Source organism: Thalia democratica, chromosome 4 (assembly GCF_965202585.1).
Source record: "Thalia democratica chromosome 4, ktThaDemo2.hap1.1, whole genome shotgun sequence".
Taxonomy (NCBI): Eukaryota; Metazoa; Chordata; class Thaliacea; order Salpida; family Salpidae; genus Thalia; species Thalia democratica.
This window is the reverse complement of record NC_139168.1, coordinates 27,874,895-27,899,448: the sequence shown is the minus strand read 5'-3', so window position 1 is coordinate 27,899,448 and position 24,554 is coordinate 27,874,895. Positions and strand designations below refer to the sequence as shown.

At 25.4% G+C, this 24,554-nt stretch overlaps 1 protein-coding gene across 1 annotated transcript in view; it reads right to left on the bottom strand.

Moving 5' to 3' along the window:
* The window catches only part of LOC145833199 (uncharacterized), a 62,572-nt gene extending 38,258 nt beyond the window's left edge, over nt 1-24,314 (bottom strand). The window contains exons 1-13 of the mRNA XM_082940398.1: nt 24,308-24,314; nt 24,090-24,175; nt 23,336-23,386; nt 23,170-23,262; nt 22,582-22,710; nt 22,395-22,517; nt 20,733-20,853; nt 18,887-19,881; nt 8,324-8,546; nt 7,902-8,105; nt 6,746-7,246; nt 6,242-6,378; nt 4,140-4,278 (exon numbers count right to left, since the gene is read on the bottom strand). Coding sequence (XP_082796524.1) covers nt 4,140-4,278; nt 6,242-6,378; nt 6,746-7,246; nt 7,902-8,105; nt 8,324-8,546; nt 18,887-19,881; nt 20,733-20,853; nt 22,395-22,517; nt 22,582-22,710; nt 23,170-23,262; nt 23,336-23,386; nt 24,090-24,175; nt 24,308-24,314 — 2,809 coding nt within the window. The remainder of the gene's footprint in view (nt 1-4,139; nt 4,279-6,241; nt 6,379-6,745; nt 7,247-7,901; nt 8,106-8,323; nt 8,547-18,886; nt 19,882-20,732; nt 20,854-22,394; nt 22,518-22,581; nt 22,711-23,169; nt 23,263-23,335; nt 23,387-24,089; nt 24,176-24,307) is intronic.
* Nucleotides 24,315-24,554: the final 240 nt, after the last annotated feature.

The following is a 24,554-nucleotide window of genomic DNA, read 5'->3' as shown; positions in this document are numbered from 1 at the left end:
ATGTGTTATTAAATTAATTCGGATTTTTTTTTTTGATTCTAGAATTAGACTAAAACTTAGCTTACTATCAGCATAAAGGTGACCTCTTGAATGTTTCTACTATAGTATTTTAAAGCAGTGTTAATTAGTTTAATCATGAATTTTTAAAAGATAACAAACTACTTTAGTAAAAATTTAGACTTAGATATCTTTAATACCACTAACTTATGTAAGAAAACACATTGAAACTTATACCTAAATAATACTTAATTATAGTTTTTATTTCTTTTAAACAAAAACTTGCATTTTAATGTTTACTAAGACTTATTCTAGTTATAAAACCATAAAAAACACTTGTTACAGAGAGGTATAATGAGCAGTAATCAAGAAGTAAAAAAGTTTTTATAAAAAGTTATTAAACTGAAACAAAATCACTTTAATTTCAATTGAATTTACAAAACGTTATACTACTCTTTGATACTTAAAATTATGTTTTTATAAGTTTAACTACCATAAACTAAATAAAATTTCTAAATATTTATTAATTTTAAAATATTTTATATTACATTCTAAATGAGAGAAAAAAAGCTAGTTATGATTTATGTTATCGTCTAAATTTAAACTTTAACTTTTATAATTATAACTAACAGTCTAAAAAATTATACTTATTTAAAAAAAGTTAATAGACAGCATAAACAAAATGGGGAACGGATCTAAATTGCACGAGGGGACTAAATTGCACGAGAACAAAACTGCACGAGTGCACAAATTTGCACGAGGGAACAAAATTGCACAAAGACGATTTTGCACCAAGGGTCAGTTTTGCTCGAGAGTAAAAAATACGGAAAAAAATTAAAATAAATAAATAGAAAAAACAACTAAAAATTAATTTCATAAAAAAGGCAAAAAAAGTTACTGACCGAGGGTAAGGGTTAGGGGTAACAGTGATAGTAAAAATAAAAATTAACAATGAATATAAAAAAAATAAAGAAATAAAATTAATTTAAGAAAATAAGCTACAGACCGAGGGTTAGAGGTAACAGTGATATTAAAAATGAAAAAAAATCAGAAAATATTAATAATTTAAACCAAAATAAATATCAAGCAGTGCAAAATTGCTTTCCTGCCTAAATTGTCTTCGCGCAAAAGCGACCCTTCGTACATACTTGACACCTACCCGGATATTCTATATTGCCGCAAATAAATTTTTTACAGTCTTTTTATATAGTCGTAATAACTTTTAAAATTGTAAGAAAAGTCTAAAATAAAACCTGTAGTATTTTTAAAAAATTGTTACATACTAACAATATTCTATTATAGCGCTACACACAAGAAAGTTTTACAGTTTAACTAACAAAAAGACTTAAAAACTCGCTCCTTGTTTTAAACACGAGCTTTACTTTATTTACGGTATAACTTTTACAGTTTTTATCAAACTTCTTTAGTTTCCTAGCTTACTTATTTCTAGTTTTAGAGTATATTTTATACACAATCTTCTAGTTAAATCTACTATTTCGTAACTTTTCGTTTTGTTGTAGGGTTATTATGAATGGTGATGTAACCTGTATAAAAAGTGATACATTTTGTCTAATTTTCTGTAAATATAGCAAGTTTGACAATAAGTGAATAGTTTTTACGTTACATTTATATTAAACCTATAAAATAACAAATTCATTCAAATTAACATAATAATATATTTTACTCGTTTCATAATATTCAATTAGACTCGCCACTTTTATTTGGTAAACAAAAAAAAAAAAAATTTGTTTTTTATTTTCAAGTGTAGAACAGCTTACATATTTTTTTATTTGCATAGTTCACAATATATCCAACTTTCAAATATAGGTTTATACTTTATACGGTAATTTTTAGTTTAATTTATCTAGGTTGAATTTTTTTTTTTTGGGTTAGCTGGTTAGCTTGAATAGTTCTGAAGTGCATGGAAAAAGTGATACACTGTTGCTATTTTTCCGTTAGTATAGCAAATTCAAAGAAAAAATAATTTACTTAGTAATTTTTATACACTTATAAAGCAATATAATTTAACAACTACAAAAAAAAACAATAATTTAGGCTATTTCTACATTTTATCTAAACATTTTTATAACTTTTATTTGGTTTGAATAAAACAAATAGCTGTTTTTTGCATATGTAGAATCTCGATCTTCCAACTATTATCTATCGACGATTATACTGTTTAAATCAGGGTTTCCCAAACTTTTTTTTCAAATAGCCCCGTTTAAAGAAATTAAAAAAAACTATAGCCCCCTTCAACATGATTACTCAAAAAATTATTACTAATAGCACCTAAGACCTTTTTTTTGCTCTTCATCAACAACTCCAGAATATCCAGTGTAATTTTCAAATTATTATGACCTCATGACCCCCCTCCCCCTTTGGCCCCTTTACTGCTCATGACCCCTGAGTATCTGTCATGGCCCACTTTGGGAAACCCTGTTGTAAACTGTACTTATAAAATGTATACATTGTGTAAACAAATTATTTTAAATGTTCAGTTTAAATAAATGTTTAGTTATATTAGATTGATATGTAATGTAATATTATTACAACAAAAAAAAGCAGGTTAGAGTTTTAGATCAATTTTTCGAAGCTTTAATAATTACTTACTACACTTAATACTGCAAAGTATCTAGTTTAAAAAAAATATGAAAAAGTATAAAAACAAAAAAAAAAATTATTTTGGCTTAATACGAAGTATAACTAATACACTAAGTTGTTATAAACCAAGGGTCGACAAACAGGGAACTGCAGGCCAACTGCGGCCCACGAGCATGTTTTTTTATTTAAATGTGGCCCTCGAGCATCTAAATTTGGCCCGCTAAACAAAACTATACTTTAAATTGACTTTTTCGAAAAAAAAAAAACAGTATTTTTATTAGCTTTGTTTTTAAGTTCCTAGATATCATTAAAAACCTTTTGTTATCTTCACTGCTTAAGCTTAAATATGTAATAAAGACATATAGTAGTTCTAGCAGTTTTTCCTTAAAGTTTAGATCTTGCTTTTCCTTTCAAACAACAACATCTTGGAGTGTATACAAAATTCCACGTATTTGGATTGAAAAATTTGTTAGATTCAGTAAGTTGACAATGCAATAAAAAAATTTATTTAGTATAAAAGTTTTTATGTGTACAAACACTGTGCAATCATTACAGTGTTTTACCAACATGTCAATTATTTATAATTACGTCTTTGCTTTGACATGTGATTATAAAATGTTATTTTTTATAATTATTTTGTCACTATATCGAAAATTGGAGAGAAAAATTTTAAAAAAATCGAGACTTTTTACTTAAACTATTTATTTCTTAATTTGTAAATAGTTTTGTTTAAATAGCAACGTTTTTCAACCTTAGTTGCATTAAACGGTAAGAATAAGAGAACATTCCTTTTGTTGCTGTTAGTTTTTCGTTTGTGTAAAGATAGATATAATTATGTATTTATATGTTTATTTTGAAACTCTTTTACATCAGCTACTCTAGAAAATTTCATACCACAATGTTAAAATATTTTATATTCTGACAATAATTAAATGTCATTAGTTAGGCCGCAATTTTCTAGATTTAAAAAATATTCCTTTAGAAACCATGCTCTACTAATTTAATCAGATTTAAAAAATTTAAAAGAGTCACTTTGCTTGTAAACATTAATTCTTATTTGTTGCTTTGTTATATTAAAAGTTTGAACTACGACAGACGGTGGCGACATATTTTTAATGTAACTGTTTTTATAAATACTGCTTAACAAAAAATATCAATGCTTTTTGAAAATTTTTAACGAGTTTCTGAAACAGTAAAAATTTAGGACCGCTGCATTTAAAAGTAAATTTCTTTTCAAGGACTTTGCTTTAAAAATTGTTGAATTTGATGGTAAAATTACATACTAATGGTAGCTGTGATTAAGAGAAAGCTCTAAAATTGTGATAACTACTGTAAGAGTATTAAAAAGAACTCACACAGTCTACAACAGGGTTTCCCGAAAGGCCAAGTGCCCCCCATGGGGGCCATTAGCATTTAAGGGCCCACTAAGCAAAAAGTTGAAACTTACACTAGTACAAAAAAAAAGGTCTTAGGCGTTTTTATCGTTAGTTTTTTGAGAAACCTTGTTAGGGGGACATAGCTTTTTTTTTACTTTTTCAAACGTTTCAGTCTACCGGAGACTTGTGGTCTAATGATCGAGTTGCTATGATCAACCATTTTGCTAAACTCGAGCTTGTCCCACGGCATACGAAAGTCCAGGCTTCTGCTCTGAAGACTTTCGCTGATGTTTTTGTTGAAGTTCTTTAAAGGGGTTCTTTCGAAAAAAAAAAAATTGGGAAATCCTGGCCTACACACTATCTGTAGCGCAAAACACTTTATCTAGTTTTCTTTGAGTATGAAAAAGTTTTCATTCTTTGAATTTTACTAGTAATCTTTTTATGTGTGAAATTAAAGTTTTAACACAGTTTTTTAGCTTAAAAGTGAGCACTCAAATGGAAAATTTCATATATACATAATAGATTGTGTTTGTTTTAATGTGTTAGTTTTTTTTCTCTTATTTTAAGTTAACAAAAAGAAAAAGGTGTAACTTACAACAATGTTAGCACAGAGAGTGTAAATATTAACCTTTTTTGAAATAACACATAGTTATGTTCAAAATTTTTAACACAAGTTGTTAGAAACTACTTTTTTGTTTAAATATAAGATCATTTTAAACGGTCTAACTAAGGGATTTCATAATGCACATAAAAATTCTAAAAAAATGTCTTTCTGTTAGCGAATTTACATTAAGTTGTTTAATATTTGTATATAGTTATGCGTTAAAAAGAAATAACTGGTTTAACATTGAAAATCATAGAGCAAGAAAAGGCGATTTGTGTTATGTGTGCGCAAAAGAACAAAAGTAATCTCAACCGTGCATGTGAACTTATGGTTACTTGCAGGCGTAGAAAAGTATCATTGTTAAAGTCAAACAACATTCAAGTATTAAATTGCTTTTACTGTCCTGGACAAGACGTTATCTAAGAGGTGTGCGACTAAATAACCGAAAGGTTTTTTTTTTTGTTCACCAGCTCCTAGGACCTGTTATTTTGAACGCTTTGTTTTTCGTTCGAAAAGCAATAAAATGTTAGATGGCTAAATTTAGCATATATTTTTCTTTATCTGCAAAAAAACTGAGCTTTTAAACTAAATCAAGAGTTTGCAGCAAAGCATAAGTGTACCGGGTTACATAGCCAATACATTTTGCAGGATACCGTATTTAAGTAAGTACAGGTTAACAATAATAACTGCGTTCATTATCAAAAAAAATAATCAAATAAAAAATTTTACTTACTCTGAATTTAATTGTATCATGTTCGTTAAGCCTAAATAAACTTTTTATAATATTTATAATGTTTCATCGTAGAAGCTTTTTAAGTTAAGAAAATATCGCAGCCTGAAGAAACCACCTAAACGGATCAGATTAGGTCCATAGTCCGTATTTTAAAGATCCCATTTTCAAAATTTTTGTAGCTTTTTAAAACAATCATATCAAAAATGTATTTTATGTTTTATTTTTTTAAGTTTTGAGTTTGCATTTTTTATTTAAACAAGTATTTTTGATGATAAATTTAAATCAAGTTGCCAATAAACTGTCGACAAGTATACATATTTAAATAAATTCAAAAGATTTTACAAGCAGATTTTTTTTTACATTTTGTCATCAAGCTTTAATTAAATCACGAATTGCACAATAACATGTTCACAAAGCATAAAAATATTCAAGTTGCTATTAACTTATAAAACTACAGTTTTCATTTCTAAAAATCTTAAAAACTTCATAAAATAGTTTTAATAGTCATGTAAATTTTTTACAAACATCTCTCTTAAAAAAAGAAGTCATTTACATAATTTGTCCTTTAGTAGCCTTTTTCTTGATTTAAGTTTCTCTTTGCTTTTCTAATACAGCTTTGTGAGTAACTTTTCGTATTTTGAGTCTAGTAAAGAATAAAACTGTAATTAATTATTAAAAGTTACAAATTTTATTAAATTTTTAATAACAAGTTTTAATTATTTCAATTGATTTCGCCAAATGCTTTCTTTTTATACTAATCCTAGAAATGTAAAAAAAAAATAACTTTTCGGTTTTTAAGACAAATATTAATCAAATACGTACATGTATATTAACAAAAACGTTTTTACCTTTTAAGGATTCTAAATTTATTGAAGTTTCGAGCATTAATTTGTGTGATTTGGCCTTCAGATGCCTATTTAAATTATGTACTCCGGAAAAATAGATACAGCAAGTAGCGCATTTGTAGGAAATTCTTCCGACATCGGTGTGCTTTCTCACCAAGTGTGCACTGAATTTTTCAAATTCTTTATTACATAAGGCACACTTGGACGCGCGGAGACCTGAAGCTTTACATAGTTTTTCTTTTTTTGCAACAAAAATTTACTTGCATTAAAAAAGTTAATTGTATTTGAGTTGAAGACTATTTATTTTATTTTACTGTTTCCTTTGAAAAATTATATAAACCGTATTAAGTTCACCTACTTGCCTATTCTACTTACTATAAACATGTTACAGTGTGTACTTTAAATGCTTTCACAATTTAGTTAAATTTTATTTAAAACAAAGTTGGAGATTTTAAAATGCTTTAAATGTTTATTTATATGTTTTTATTTCGCAAAAAACTTCGAATTTAGTTTGAAATGTCGTCATGAAAACATGTATGATAACTCGCACAGCAATAGCTGCATATTAACAAAAGTATTAGTCACTTACCTCTACTTGTTCCTTCGTTATCAGAAGTCATCAGTTGAGAGTGTAAATTTTCAAACGTCACAAGTTTGCTTTCATCGCTATGTTGAATTTCGACCCGAACCACCGTTTTAGCCACATTGCCACTTGAGTCCATCTCATAAACGTAATTTACTTTGTTCGCGTCGAATGGTATCTTGGAAGAGTAAATAACGTCGACTTGGTGAACTAATTTCTGATCGTCTTCACTCAAATCGACATTCAGGTTTTGTTGATTTTTCAAATCGTATTCGCTTAGAACGGAAAAATCATTAATCGTATCTTCAGCTTTATTTGAGTGAGCGTTGCTTTTAATTTGAACATTAGAAACCTTTATGCCTGAAGTTACGTTGTTGTGTTCACAAAAGTCAACAAAATCGAATTCAGGTGACGCTTTAGGGAATACCTCAGTATTTTTCGACGACGCAAAATGTAAAGGTAACGTCTTGTTTTGTTGGCAATCCGTTGCAGTCGTTGTTTTATTAGCTGTTGAATTTAAATATTTTTAAAAAAGCTCCAATTATTAAAATCTAAGTTAGCATTTTAGTTATAGTTAAAGTTAATTTTACTTCATATAATTTTAAACCATATTTTCAATGTATTTTACATTTTTGTCAGTTTAAGCGACTACATTAGAATTAATTAACAATAACTTGTATAAAAGTATGAAACTACTGAAACATAATATTTATACAAATTTAAATTTGGTTATCGCTAGGATAGAAGTTCAAATCTGTATACTGAACTTTCAACTAAAAGTTCTACTTGTTTAATGACTATAGGGTTGATCATGCCAATTCGATCATCAGACCACAAGTTTCGGTAGACTAAGACCGGTTTCGTCCTTATTAGGACTCATCAGTCAGTCACAACCGAAAATCTTTGTGAAGTTTTGTGAAGTTTTTCGGTTGTGACTGACTGATGGGTCCTAATAAGGACGAAACCGGTCTCAGTCTACCGAAACTTGTGGTCTGATGATCGAATTGGCATGATCAACCCTATTGTTAAACTTGAGCTTGTCTCACGGCAAACGAAAGTCCGGAATTCTGCTCTGCAGACTTTCGCCAATGTTTTTTGTTGTTTAATGACTAATGTAAAACAAAAGTAGTTTTTAAAGTTTAACCAGCAACTTTATACAAACCCGAACTCGCACTTTGCTTTTTCAACAAAACTTTGTGACCAATTCTTTCCAGGTGCAGTCGGACCCTTTTCAGTTTAGAGAAGCTTTTGTTGCATGTGACGCAGTGGAACTTCACAGGGAACTTTTTTTCATGGATTAAATTAAAATGACTTGAAAATCCGTCGAAGTCCCGAACTATTATTCCACACAGCACGCATGTTTCAACTGAAATTAAAAGTAGGACATTAGTACTTTTTGTAGTTATTTGTTAAGTTGTGAGCGAAATTATTCATTAAAACTCTGAAGCATGACAAGATGTGAGCTATTAAAAAATTGCCATTAATTTGAAAAACTTTAAAACATTTTTTCGAATTTAGGCGAGAAAAAAAATTTGAGTTTACTCCTACAAAATAGTATACATTACATAGAAACAAAAACTTTACTTTTTTCAATTTTAGACACCAGATTTCTGTAAAGTATCTTTTTAATCGAAGCGATATCAGTTTGCCAGCATGGAACTTTCAACAGAACTTTGTTGAACTTTTCACCGGAACGTGAATCCAATACGCGTTCGAAATCAACCTTTGTCTCATCGAAACTTATTGTATCGGGATACCAAACTTCAACCAGGTGCAGCAGGTTGTTGTCAAGACTACTGGGTTGCGGCTGAATTTTATCAAATTCATTTTGACTTTTCCCACTTTTGTTTTCCGAGGCATGTATGCATAGAAGCCAAATGTAGCTGAAACGCGGAAAATTGGTTAAAAAATGAGCTATTTTCCACAATAGCTGGTAGCTTAGCATAAACCTCTTTTAACCTAAATTTTTATTTTTGTAGCAGATCGGCCTTAAGGGGCGTCACGTAAAGGGGAATCCCGTTATACAAAACATTTTGAAAAAAATTTGTCAAAGTTTATAAACTGTAGTAACAATGCTTGTAACTACAAGTTGTAAGGTTTAAAATAATAAATTTAAACTGTGACAAGTTAAATCATTGTAAAAGGTTCTAAAGGAACACTGCTCTTCAAATAAAGTAAATTTGGAAATATTTAAAAAATGCTCATGCTCATAACTTTTATAAAAAAAATCATCAGTATTAAAAAGCCAATTTTTAGTATGTTTTAAAATTTCAATAAATTATATATATTTTTCATTTTTTCAGATAGAAAATTAAATAACTTATTTAAATGTTAATTTAAACTTATTTAAACTTTTTTATATTGTTTTACGAAAATAAGACGAAATAAGACTTTCAGCAAAATAGTAAGCTTAGTAAGTTGTTTATGAAACATTGCCAAATCCCTAATTACACTAAATATACACATTTTTAAATTTACAAAGTGTTCAATTTAATGTTAAGAAGCAAAATAGAGGAGGGTGGAGTAAATCTGATGGTTGTCTACCATAAAAAATTAAAATATCCTAGAAATAAAATAATAAATTGTGATTAAAGTCTTAGAATACTTAAAGATTTTTATCAAAAAGTTTTCTTTTTATTTAAATTTTTGTATTCTCTTTTATATGTTGAATGTTATAATGAATTTTCAAATGCCTTATTTAAATTTCAAATTTTATGATTTCATTCAAGTAATATAGTTTATAACCAAAACATTACTATATTCAAATTACTATTTATTCAAACATAAGTTTATCATTTTTTCAAAAACAAAAATAAGGTTTAACATTTTTTTTTAGTTTTTAGAAATGTCTCTTTGACTTAATTTTTGCACATTTTTGCTGGTCACTCTTTACTCAAAAAAAACAACAGATTGAGTCTTAATGAAATTGGTAAATAAGATTTCTTGTAACAATCTATCTGCAAATTTTAATTTAATTATGTCTTGCATTATAAAGTCTAGGACTGTTTGTATAGGAGCCATATACAAAGTAGCCTACAAATGTGCATAATTGTGTTAACCATTGAAATGATGAAATTGGTTAACCTGTGTTATTAAATTAGTCCAGTTTTATAAGCTAACTCTTATTAAAAATATCTTTGAAGACTCTCCTTTTGTAACAACTAAATATTTTAACTGTATACTTATTAATTATTCAAGAATTATCTAAATGACTTTAGACTAGTAAAAAACACTTTATCTATTATTTTAGAACTTAACAGTTATATAATGTTTTCTTTTTAATATTTATCATTTTATTTACTCTTTTTAGCTCTTCTTTGATTTCTTAAATAAGTTCTTCTGTTATTTGACAAATAGTTTTGTTACAATTTTGGTTTTGATAAATTATGTTTTACAAGAATTATAGAAGTTATGATATTATAGCTTAAGTTTAGAAGTGTACAAATTTTTCTAAAAACAGCTGTGTTTAAATCAAAACTAAACAATGTCTTTTATTCACTAAAAACAATTAATCAAGTATTATGTAAAATAATCCTAAAAAAATTAAAAATAAGTTTTGTGTAATAAGTATAACAAAATAATAGTTAAATAATTGATCTTAATCATCTAATTGTTATAAAAAAGAATCATTAAGAACAGTTTTAATAAAATATTCATTATAAAATTTGATGGATTTGCTTCATTAAAAAAGTTTTCAGCTCACATTTCTCATATCCTACAATATATGAGCAAACAAGTAAAGTTATGGTTTTTAAAGCATCCAAATAGTCAATGAAAATGTACTTTAATTTTTGTGGTGGACTTTAGATAAAATGTTTGTGCTAAGAATTAATGTTTCAGTTTTAAAGTTTGTTTGTATCATGTAAAAATTTAACATCAGTAGATTAGTTTTTTTTATAGTATCATCTATCAAGTCTTTACTAAGATATTTTATACAACCAAAAACAGTTTCAATTAACTTTTAAGATATATTCAGTTAAAAAAAAGTTTCAGATACATACTGTGTGTGGCACTCTTAGGCTAGTATGAACTTTTTTTGAAATCTCATGCTAGTGTTGATATCCTTTAAGTATCTCATACCAGTTTTTATGCCTTAATTATTTCTTATTTCTTACAAATATTGATTTTTTAAATTCTTCTGTAATTATTTAGGTATCTTTTCGTATTTAAACTTAATAAGTATTATTTTTAATCAAAAATTTTATAACAAAAACGTTTTGTTTCTATTTAATTATAAACTCTAACTAGTCTGAGGTAACACAGACTGACTATTTTGTCTCAAAGAGTGGCAATTCTGATTATTATTAACTCAGCTAAATTATAATTGCATTAACTTAGTAGTTAGAATAGTTAAAAGCAAAGTATACATTTGTAAGTTGTTTAAAAAGTAGGAAAAAAATCTATCTAACTAACTAATGAATTTTTATTAAGTATTAAGTAAAGAAAAAATAATAATATTTATTTTAATAGCTTATTACTAACAAAACAATGTTTTACTCCTATATTTGTATATAGGAGATCCTCAGTTGTTATTAACAAATTTGAAAAAAAAAAAGTTTGACCAAATAAATGGAAGTAAAATAAAATTAAAAACAAAATATTGAAATAGGCATTTAAGTCAAGAACTTTAAATTGATTAATTTAAAAAAAGTAACAATATTACTAAAAAAATATGTACAATTATGATTCCCAATATTTATTTAATCCAAAATACTAAAAAAGTTTTATTTGTTATTTTATGATAGTTAACTTTATAACAGCCTATTTAATATAAAGCACTAAAACATTTATTTGTCACAGCTGGTTAAAAATGATAGCTGTCAAAATTGAAGCACCTACTAGGAAGAATAAACAAAAATACACTTCTAAATGGAAATCTGTTCCTGAGTTTAAAGGTAAAGTAGTTGATTATTGCTTTACATAAATAAGACTTATCTATTAAATATAGAATATGATTTTACTAATAGACTGGATTATGCCTGATGTTTCTAGTTCATACCACATAATGGTGTAGATATTTTAAGAAAAAATTTAAGTCTTAAATACCATGCTAATACTAGCCAACATTTGAAAAAAGTTAGTTTTAATTAATCATCCTACCAAAAATTTTGAATAACAATTAAAAACATATTAAGGGCATAGGGATGTGATCACCATTTTTACAATTTAGTCTTATAATATTGAATTTTAACTAAGCTCCAAGTTGCTTTTTACAAATTTAAAAAAATAAAATTACTTTTTGAGATATAGCAGGTCATATTGGACAGCAACAATAGGTTCCTTTTGTGAGGGGCAAAGTAAAACAGCAAAAAAAGACTACTTCACTAAAAATCTATGTTCTTCTACGTTTTTCGAGATAAATGCCACAAAATTTCAGAATATGCTCCTTGCAATTTTTAAAAAATTGTGTCGGAAGAGAATTTAAACAAATAAAAATAGATAATTTGTGACAAAAAAACAAAAAAAAAGCTGTTTGTTTTTTTATTTTTTTTTTATAATTTTTTTTTTTTAATTTTTAAAACATTCTTTCTGACAAAGTTTTGAAGTACTTTAAACAACATATCCTGAAAGTTTGAGGTATTTATCTCAAAAAACGTAGGAGAATATAGATTTTTAGTGAAGTAGTCTTTTTTTGCTGTTTTACTTTGCCCCTCCCTAAAGGAACCTATTGTTGCCTCCCACTTTGACCTGATATATCTCAATTTTTTTTTTATTATTAAAACCAGTAAAAACCATCTTGTAGCTTAAAAACTCAATAAAATAAGATCAAAATGTGAAAAAAGTGTTAACCTTCCTATGCCCTTGATACTTTTATTAAAATTTGTTTGCATTTCTTGATTTTAAAAATAACTAAACTAATTTTCATACTGCTCTACTATTAGCATGTAGTTTTCATAGATATTCATGATTAAAACTTCAATAACAGGTTTTATTGATTATTTTTTCATAGATGGGCTAGATTATGCATGCTTGTTTTCTAAAATATTATCATTTTGTATAAACTTTACCAGAACACAGTAAGCTGAAAACGGGTTAAAGCGGCCATTGGTTATAATAAAATAATCTTGCTAAAAAAAAAAATTCTACAAATTTTTAAACATAGTTTAACAAAGTTTGATTCTTTTTGTTTTAAAATTGGTTTTGTTGTTTTTCTGCTTGAAGTATTTAAGAAGTTATGTAAGTTTAAATCCAACTAGTTTTTGCCTATACAGTTTGAAAACTACTCCGAATTCTTAATAGTTTTGACAAAATTTTCTTGCAGAATGTTAGAGAAAAATTTCTGTAAGACTAATTTAGAGAAACTTTTTTAGCATTTTTCTTAAACTTTGTTGAAATAGTATTGGAAAATACAATAAGTTATTTAAAAACTTAAAATTTTTAACTTAACTTTTTTTATTTGATATTTTTTCAAAAAAAAAAAGTGCAAATAGGCATCAGGATGTTGCTTGTATAAACCTAAAATTAGTTAATTTCCTAATGATTGTTTTATTTTGTAAAATTGTACATAGAATTTTTATCACATTTGCTTAAACATAAAAAAATGAAGATATTTCAGCACCAAGCAGTTGAAATATTCTCTTTTAAAAATACTTTGTAGTATATTATTACCATAAATCATCAATGAAATTTTCAAAAGATTATAAGTTTTAAATTGAGAAAATATACACTTTTTTTTCAATTTTTTAAAGAATTCTGACATTTTTTAACACTAAACCAAAGAAATCGAAAAACCTAAAAAAGTTTTTATATAAAAGCTTCTAAAGTATTTTTTAGCAGTTGATGTTGGCCTTAATTTTGATAAAAATTTTAGGTTTTTTCAACTTATTTTTCTTTTTTCAAAAAGGAAAAATTTGCTACATTTAAGCTTACATAATTTAGATTTATTCACAGGCCACAAATGAGATATTTATATATTCAATAATTTTATAATTTTTTTTTACAGAGATATTGTTTCTTCCAATTATTTAAGTCCACAGTTTTCATTTAATAAGAATGTTTAATATTAAGTTTTTAATTTAATTTAAAATTTATTGTTAAAAATAATTAAGAATAATATACTACACGTACATTTTATTGCATATAAAAGCAATTTAAATCTAATTAAATTATATTCGAACATTTTATAAACATTATAAAAGTATTATTAGTAAATATACAATTATTTCTAGTAATCTATTAAGTTTGATAAAGTGTATTTGTATGAAAGTTGTTTTTTATTTTTTGTTTAACTTTTTAATTGAAATATTTGTACAAATTAATCAATTTTTAATGTTTTATACTTGAATAAATTTTATAGCTTTCTACTTTTAATTATATTTTTTGTTTAGTATTAAATGTGTTTGTTCTAGTTCAACCTATTTTAGAAAAATTTTTTGACAGGAATTTATATCACTTGAAGCACTGATTTTAGTAAAGCCAACCGCAAAAAGTTAGTTAAGATTTCAAGAGAATTTTTCAATTTGATAGTGCCTGTCAAAGTTGTAAAACAAGTAGGATTTTAATTGTCCCAGGAGCACTCATCTCTTTAAGTTAGTTTTTGTTTTAATATTTCATTTATTCTATATAACTCATCAGTGTTTGTAATTTATCTATTTATTTATTTTTAGACCATCTTCCCTAATTAAAAGATACTTTGGTCTAAAAGTTAGTTAAAAAAAAGATTTTAACCTTTCTAAAGTTTTTTTTCAACTTATATAAAAGTATGATTCCTGTTTTTCCACTTCATAATATCTATATTGTTTTTCTAACTCTTCGTTTTAAAATGTATAATAATATTATATTTAACTACAATGGATTTTCAAATATTTAAAAAAATATTTTTGAGTGATAAACAAGTTTTTGAAATTCTACTTCTCTATAAAAAGTTTCAAATACAAACATATGTAAAACAAAGCTTTTGTAGTTATATTTAAAAGTTTTAACTAATTTACACAACTTTTCTTATGTTTTTAAGCAAAAAACCTTGAATTATTTTTTTTTTTTTTGCAATGAAGAAAAACATAAAATTATCAATTAAACTTAGATATAAATTTACTCAAAAATCAACAAATTTTAAAACTTTTGTATAAAGATTTTTATTAGAATGCTAATTTAAGTTTAAGTAAACATTAGAGATTAAAAATACTCAAAGTGCTTTATTTTTGTTATAATTTGCTCTTGCTTTGTGTCATATAATACAACTTTCTGATCAAAAGAACTGTAATTTTTATTTTTGGTTAACTTAAGTATTACTTCATGAATACTGTATCAGTTGAATTGAAGTTTAATAGATTCTAAAGAATTTTAAAACAATGTATAGCTCGATCTTACTTTGTAGATTTTTAACTAAATTTTATGTTGTTTATTTACTGTTTATTTAATTTATTAAACAAATTTTGAAATATAACTGTTTAAAATTGAGAGCACAATAATTTTTAAAATATTTAAAAATTTTTAATTTACAATGATAAAAAATTAAATGATTTAGATAAACATTTGAACTAGAAGAAAAGTTTTAAATAAGTTTTAAATAAATATATATAAAGGTATATGTTCTGTAACTATAAATAAATAAATGTTTGTTATATGCCAGTTATTTCATTTCCTAATTGTTTGCAATTTTAATTATTATACATTAAATATAATATACTTCACTGCTAGGGTAACTTGAAGTAATTTGTTCTAAATGTTTTTTCAGATTAATAAAAAAAAATATAACTCTTTTAATTTTTAATTAGTTCAGTGTATAATTATTATTTTATTACTAACAGCTTTATGTAACAAATTTTGCACTTAAGTAAATTTAGTTGTGTTAAATTTGTTCACAAAATGTTGTTCTTGTGTTTTTTGAAGTTATAGAACTAATAGTTTTATCACTAACTGTTTTGTAAAACAACTTTAAACAACAAAAATTATATAAACTACTTGTTTTTTAATTAAAATATGTTCAAAAAATATTTTTTGTTTTATTAGATCTTTTAAATTTATTTAATTTTGAACAAAAACATAAATTTCTGGTTATTATTTATAGTCATGTTTATTAAAAGAACAAACATTTTAAAAGTTATATACTGTAGCAATTGACTTTTTAAAGTGATGTATGTTAAAAATTAATGGTTTCAATAGAAAATTCCTCCTTTGTGTAGTTTTGTTCCATTTTAGTGTTATTTTTCAATCAGAAATAAATAATTACGTGGCTTAAAAATAAAAACGGTTACTGTTTAAAGCAATTTGTTTTAATTGCTTTAGAGTTTCTTTATGTTTTAAGCCAACTTTACAATCTACAATATTATTACTGATGTTTTTTTCTGATTATTTTAATTAAATAAGAGTTTATTTAGTTTTAGTCTGTTTAGTCTATTTTTTACTTTAAATGTAAAAATTTACCAATTTAGTATACTAACTTTATTAAAAATTTTAGAAATAGTAAACAGTTTTTTATTCTTTGTGTCAATTTATGAATTGTTGGTTTTGTTAAAACTTATTTGTCTTGTTGATTTACTGATTTACTAGTTTTTTAGAAATGCTTAAACAAATTAGTTGTATAAACCAAGCTTATGTAACATTTCAAAATATTTTTAAATTTAATTTGTGTTTTTATTAAACCGATCTTTTCGTTCAGATGCTTAAAACTAAGTGAAATTCTTACCTCGTACCTTGGAAGTTTTGTTTTCAATAGAACATTTTGATATTCAGTATTTTTGATCTTAAAATGCACTTTAAGCTGTATCTTTTTATCAACTTCTTTATACCAAATTTAAAGTTTTTCATAATTGTTTAATCACAAAAGCTTTTATAGAAATGAAATTTTGAAACTACAAAAGTAAGCTCTACTTTTTATGTGAAAACTACCTCTTAAGAATAAATAGTGTAGAAAATATCTTAAATCTATTTGATTAGTCTTTTTAATTTCACAGTAGATTATATGATGTTTTTTGACCTATTTCTTATTAACTTTTCAAATCAATACCTAAAATAATGACATAAAACAGTTAATTATGAAGCTTAAATTAATACCTATTATTTTTATAATTTAGTTTTAAGAAGTACCAATAGAAGCAATTTAGTTCTAATAGCTTTAATCCATTTGTTTTTCATTATTATGATGAACAAAAAAGATTAAAAGACCAGCATAAAATTTGAAATAAGTTCTTCTAGGTGTTTTATATTGTAAAGGTATTGTAAAATAAGTTTTACTGTTTATAAGATGTTTTTTAAGGTGTTTTTTAGTTATGTAAATAGTTTTGCTGGATTTTAGACAGTGAACTATTTACAATTTCTGCAATTAATAATTTCTGCAATTGCTTTGATTTGTTTTTATTGTTTGTAAATTTTATATGTTGACTATGATAAAGCTTTAGTTTTTAATATATTCTTTTTAGCTAATTTATCGCAAATTTATTCAACAAATAACTTAATATATTTCAAGTATTGGAAAAAAATACTTAAATTAGCTTTAAAAACTAAACTTTAAACTAATGATTTTTTTACATTTAAAAGTTTTCTGTATCCTATTGGTAAATGCACCGAATTTGTACACGTCCAATTATTAGAAATGATATCATTTGTTTTTCTAAGGTTATCAAAAAATCCTGTTCACTGTAGGAATATATGCAAACTAAATAAACTAAAGATTTTTTTTTTATAATATTTATTGTAAAACTGATAAATAACCTTTTTTTTAAATACACTTAATAAATTTCACTTCGTGTTCAGTGTAAAAGTCTAAAGCTATATAAATATTAGAGTTTAATACTTAATTACTGTATTTTATAAATTAATCTATTAATAATATTAAATGATTTTATCCATTGTTATCGTTAAAATTTAAACCAACATTTATTACAAAAAGGTTACACATTTTGAAGTTACTGTGAATTATAAAAAAAAATCATATTCTAAACATTAAGTACAATTTCATTTAAAGATTTTTAAAAGAATCGTCTTTTAGTAAAAATTGAAAAACAATCTTATAATTTACTTTTTTTCAAATAAAAGTGTTTATTACTGTTATTTTGAGACTGAGTTTACAGAAATATAAAATTTAAGTTTTGAATTAAGTTTATTTCCTTGATTAGAACCTAAAGTACATTTAAAAGTTTTACGTTTTGTTTTTTTCTAAAGTTTTTATATATTTATTTATATACATTAGAAAAAAATTACTCAATCAAAAATAATATTTTGAAGCTTATGTTAAACTTAAATTCACTTAACTTAAAATTGAAAAAGTTACATACTAAGCAAATATTTTAAATTTAAAATCCAAACTTAAACAGCAGTGCGAACTCAAATTTTGCAAGTTTAAGCGACTGTGCGAACTCAAAAAACACGAACCTAACTGATAGACTTCTGCATTTGAAAATTTTAAGTATGAACAAAAAACTGCAAGCAACTTTCAAATCAGCTAAAGAATGATACCGGAATTTGTACTTTAAGTTTGCAAGAATTATTCTTTTAGTATTTTAGTATAAAGAAGTTATTTTCCGTAAACTGAAAGTTAATAAGAATAGCACTATAGTATAGTGTTTTAGTTGTAGACTAATTCATTTACTGAAATTCAAAAAAAAGCCAAACTTAGCTCTTGGGCGATACTTAACGGTTAAAAATCTGTATATGTCAATTTTCCAATACAAGTTGAATGAGGGCAAAAATAGCAGAAAAATTCTGGCAACTATGCATGTATGTGACAAAATCTGTTTAGATGCAATTTCATCGTCCACAACTTGGCAAAGTTTTTGCTGCAAGTGACGCAGTGGTAACTCGTTGGAAAAATGTCATTGTGTTGTTGCCTAAGATGAATTAAAAGTCCTGTGATGCAAGGATAGAGTTTTGAACAAAACGTGCAGCGTAGACCTGAAAAATTAGTTGAAGTGTCACTAATAAAGTTTTATAAATTACAATAAAAAGTGAAACAGTAGTATACTTTATACAAACCAGTATTATAGACAAACTTCAAAGTTGTTAACGTTATAGCTTTTTTTTTCAATACATTTATAAAAACAACATGACTTTATATTATTTTATTATATTTTATATCTTTTTATTATATTTTATATTATAAACTTTATTTTTTGTATACTCCACAATAGTTGTGCTAGCAGATCAAATGTTACCTTCAGTTGTCTTGTACATCAGATGTCCAAAAAAGAGTTTTTTTAACAAACTAACATCAACCTCCTTGTTAGGAAACCTTAAGCTAACTTTAGTTAAATGTTTTTCAGAATACTTTCCAGAAAGGTCCAGCTCGTGTTTGAAATCAATTTTTGTCTTATCAAAATTTATTATGCCAGGGTGCCAAACTTCGACTTGGTGAAACAAGTCAGCATCATCACTGCTGAGTTGTGGTTGATTTCTATCAGTTTCATTTAGATCAACCAAAGTCAATAGGTCTTGTGATCTTTTGCAGTTGGAAGTAATATAGGACTTGTTTTCGAAAGATGTTTCGTTTTTATTATAAAAGTCAAGTAGATTAAACTCAGGATTTACATTATTACTCATTTTATCCTCAGGCTGTAAAACCAACAATCCATTTTGTTCCACATCTGCCAAGTTTATTGTTTTACTATAATATGGCATTTTAGAAAAATCTGCGTCTATGTTTTTGGTAAATTCAGTCGTGTTACTACCAAAGCTTTTGTTTATCATTTCTGAGTTATCGTAGAGACCTGTACCTTGGTAATTTTGTTGTAAATCACAGACAGTATCCACTTCTGAAGACTTGTTAAGCGTACTAAAAGACCCTAGATTGTTCACAAACGATATGTTGTCACCATACAAGCACTTGCTTTTTCTTAAGTCATATTTATTATCATGGTTATTGAAAAAAACATGATCGTCTGCAATCCAGTCCATTTTACTGTCGTTATCATTTGTTTTATTCAAGTTGTCTAAGTGAATGTTTAGACTTGCACTTGAGTCGCTTTTGTGAAGATCACCAAGGCAATTAAGCTCTAAAGAATCATAGTTTGGTGAGTCCTCTAGATCGTTGAAAAAAATCAAAGAAAGATTAATTTCGTCGTCTAAAAACGAGGGTGTTTGCTGATCTCCAACAAGCGTAAAGTAGTCGTCACCGTAAGAATCACGCAGATCGTTGCACACATTGTCAATCAAGATTTGATGATCAACTTCGCTGTCATTGTTGGCATCGACTAGTCTTATTTCACCTTGATAAAAAATAAATTTGTGTGAAGCTTAATAAACTCGTAAATTTTGGTATCAATTTAATTTTTTTTAATACTTTTATCATTTAAAACGTATGCGTGCTAAAATAAAATAATTTACATTTACACAAATTACTTTTCCTTACTTCACTGTGCTCTTGAGGATTGAATTAAATTTTAGAATTAGTCAATTATTTAATAAAGAAGAATATTAATTTTTAGCTTTCTAAGTAAACTATATGTTTTGGTTTTAAGAAAACAAATAAAGAGATTTCAACTACTGGAGATAAAAATAATGAATTTGTTTTTTCAAAAATTTATTTTACAAACTAAGTTTCGGTCAAAGACCTCGTCAGTGTTTAAACAAATCTAAAAAGATATGTGACAGTCATGGAAGATATCATTTAAACAACTAAATTAAAATAAAAACAATTTTTTACTCAAATTTTTTTCTTAAAAAACTAAACAAATTAAATTTTAGTATTAAGATTGAATTAAAGGTAAAGTTTAAATTTTAGTTAAGTTTTAAAATTCATATAACAAAAATTATAATGTTAAAAGCTGTATGTAGCTTTCTTTTTTCTTCTAGTTAATTTTCAAAGTAAACATTGCTTAAGCAAAAATGTAGTTAATAAAGTGATCTTAAAGTTGAGATGCATTTTAACGTAGCTTATTTTAGTCGTGACGTAACTATTGAAAATTTAAACAATCCTGTGCTTGTAATAGCTATCTAGGTATACTTCAAATAAGACATTATAAAAATTTGATGGAGAAAAAAAAAAACTAATATACACATATATTTAAAAGACTTAAAAAAATACGAAGAAATTAACAATTTTTAGGCTCAAACTTACTTCTAAAGTTGATTATTTTCATTCCGATTTCAATTCTTTTTAGTTTAGATGAATTTTCTGTGTCACTTAGAGAAAGGTAAAAAGGAACTGAAGGATAATTATTTATGAGATTTTCAGCTGTCTGCATAAATAATTTATTAGATAATATAACAATATTATATAAAACTAGCAATATCAGCAATAAAATAAGAAAAATTTTAAAGTCAAAACTTTATAACTTTTACAATTTAGACAAAATTCATGCTAGATATTTGTTATTATTTTCTTTTCATAGTCATTCAATTCCAATTTCATTGTGAACGAAAACCAATTAATGTTGAATAATCTTTAGTTAAAACTTATTTAATAAGTAAATAACTACTTTAAATTTTTTGCTTTATTAAATGTTTAAGCAAAAACTTATTCGTGTTTTGATAAATATTTCCAACTTTTATACAGAGAAAACATTAAAACAAGCTTTTAAATATTACATATCTGTATAAAGTGTTATTATTTTATCAAAATTATTATTTGAGGCTAATAAATATGACTGTTTTAAACTAATTTTCTGTCCAGAAAGAATAAAACTTAATAATGAATTCACTGTTTATTTTTTTACCTCAATAACGTGAACCCCACAACTTGAATTGTCTCTCTGAATATCGTGTTTCAAAAATCCACAATTCCAATTACTAAGCCAGTCAATGCATTGAGGACTAGTCATTGTTTCTTTAAATACCTTCCTAGAAGTCAATTTGAAAAATAGTAACTTACTTTTTATATCAAGCAAAAACAAAATGATCCTCACAAAGGTTTATAGTTGTGAAGCAATATAATTTTGTACTTTGTCATTTAATCAACTTAATACTTACTATAACATTAAGAATATTTACTCTTTGATTATACTATGTTGAAGGACTTTTAAAGTATTAAATAAATGATTAAAACAATTTTATAAAACAAATTAGTAAATACTAGGTATGTTTGTTTGTAGAAAATAGAAAACTAACTTAAACTTATTAGAAATTTCTTCTGCCATGCTACGTTTTATTTTGTCATCTTTTACTAACGAGTCAAAAACAAAAAAAAAATTGTTGCTAAAGAACTGTAAAAATTTATATCATAAACTTTTTTTTGTACAGCTGTTTATACTATAAATTAAGAAATTTAACTTATGAACTCAACATTTTTTCAATACTATTTTTGTTAACTCTCAATTATAAATCTAAAAAGTTTTATAAACTCATTTGATTTAATCAAAAAGAGAAAAAACTTTATGTTTATTAGTTAGTTAAGTATACAATGAAACTTTAGTAAAATGTGTAAAATGTTGTAGTAAACGAAAATAATTGTTAAAACTTACTAAAAATATTAAGTATGTTCAAACAGAATCAGAAATTGTTGATAATTACTTACTAATTATTGTTAAAAACATTTTAACGGTTCAAAAAACGGCAGTCCTGTAAAAAGTAAACAAAATTATCTAATACTCTTTTTGTTTAAGCACTTAAGCTTACTAATTTTTTAGTTCTTAAAACTTTTTTTTACTTACTATCAATACCCAGTGTTTTTCATTCAGACAAAGAAATGCAATAAACGAAGAATACTTCTCTAGCCGCAACTGTAAAAAGCATAAATATATAATTTAGAAAAAATAATAAATAATTTTCTGCATTTACTTACTTCATCGTTTAAACAAAACTCTCCATTAAATAAAATTCTTCTCGTGAGATCGTGATTCAGATACAGTATGTCGTTTTGTTTTCCACAAGAAACCAAATGAGAGTAAATAGCAAACTCTATAACCTGAAAAAGTAAGAAAAATAAATATTTAACACTTTTTATTAAATAAAATCTCATTAGAACGTACCAAATTATCCAAGCGAAATCCAAGAGTTCTAAAGTCTTCAACAAAAACTTGACAATCGAATCGATTTTGAATGCTTATCTTCTTAACTAATATTCCCCTGTCTTTTTTCATTGCGGATATAACCCTTTTCTGGAATAATGTTATAGTTTTGTACCAGTTTTTATATAAATAAATTTTATAAATGCAGCCATTAAAAACAAGTATTATCTGAAGTTTTAAAAACGACACATTTAAGTATTATAAAAATACGTAGTACAGTAGTACAAGGTTTGTTAAGTAACGATAAAGACAGACTGAAGCTTACAAATAAAAAAAATAACAATTCTGCGGTAAGTAATAATAACTAAAAAACAAGTTTTGCAGCTAGTTTTTGCTTAAAGAAACATTTCAATACAACATGTTACTGTGTTTTCCTTCACTTACAAACACCATTTTACATTTTAGCTACAACATATATTTTATACAAAAAATACTTGGTGTATTTTTTTTGAAATAGAGTATATAAACAAGTTTCAAAGAAGCATATTTTGAATGCAAAAGATAAAAAAAAAACATATGAACTTTCATAAAGTGATAAAGATACAAAACCTTGTTTTTATATTCACTAGTAGTCGGATCTTCCAACTGTAACTCTAACGTGCACTCTTCAATAAACTCTTCTATTTGTTTGTTTTCGTGTATCTAAAATGTTGAATGAATTGGTCATATTAATTAAATAAAAAGTTGGTTTCCAAATCAACTAAATAAAAATTACCTTTCTTGCAATATCTTTTTCCTGACATGTAGAACTAGAACAAACGTAACTCTGAAATTATTAATATTTGTTTTTTTTCTTAATCCCTTTATGTAGTTAACAAGTTTTAGCACATATTATATCATTATCAAATCAAGGAAGATTATAGAATAACTATAGATTTTATACATCAACTTCAGAAAGCAATATATTTTATTAAATTATGTTAAAACAAAAGATCTATTGATAAGTCTTCATTTGAGCTTGTGTTTGATTCAATTAAAATTAAGAACACTTGTTTTTACATTTTTATATGATTTAATATTCATATCAATTAAAAAAATATTACATTTTACTAATTGCAGTTTAACTTACGGTTATTAGATACTTAACAAGACTCTTGAAGCAAAAATGTCTATAAATCAAATTGAAAAAAACTTATAACAAAACTTTTTATAATTTAAGTTATAAGATGTAACATTAAAAGGCGTTAAATCCTAGAGATCCTGATAAGCTAAGCTTATCAAATATATATACCACAGATGCTTTTGTCTTAAAGCTTTATTCCGACTAACGGCGTTTCACTGCTCTCAGTTAAAATTAAGAACAGATCTACGGAGTCTCGAAAAGCCTATTCTTAGAGCTTTTTTGAGACTCCGTAGATCTGTTCTGAAATTTATTTGAGAGCAATGAAATAATATGCAGTGAATTCGGAATAAGGTTTTAACACAAAAACATCTGTGGTATAATTTAAGTAATAAAAGTAACAACTTACATCAGCGTCAATAATTTCATCTTTGTTACGAATATCGAACTTGTTTTTTGCCGATTTTAATTTTGTGGACTTAGAAACAGCAACACCTGATTATAAGTAATTGTTACATATTAATTTTGTTTGATAAGAGTCTTAGATAAATTTAATTTACTGTTTTCTCTTTAACAATTTACTTAAAATTTTACGTATACAATAAGTTTTTAAATAAAAGATATTACTTTCCATTATATTTAGAACAAAAAATGAATTTATTTAAAAAAAACAATTAAAACTTTTTGTGTATCGAAAAGTTAAGTAAGTAATAAAAGTTTTAATATTAAAACAAAATATTAGAAAATAACCTTTCTTTGAAGTAAGTTTTTTGTTTTTCTTTGTACTTTAGGCTATTTCTTCGCTTAAAACTGAAAATAAAAAAAAATTCAAATTAATACATATTTAAAAGTGCTCGCGGGCGAAATTGGAGCC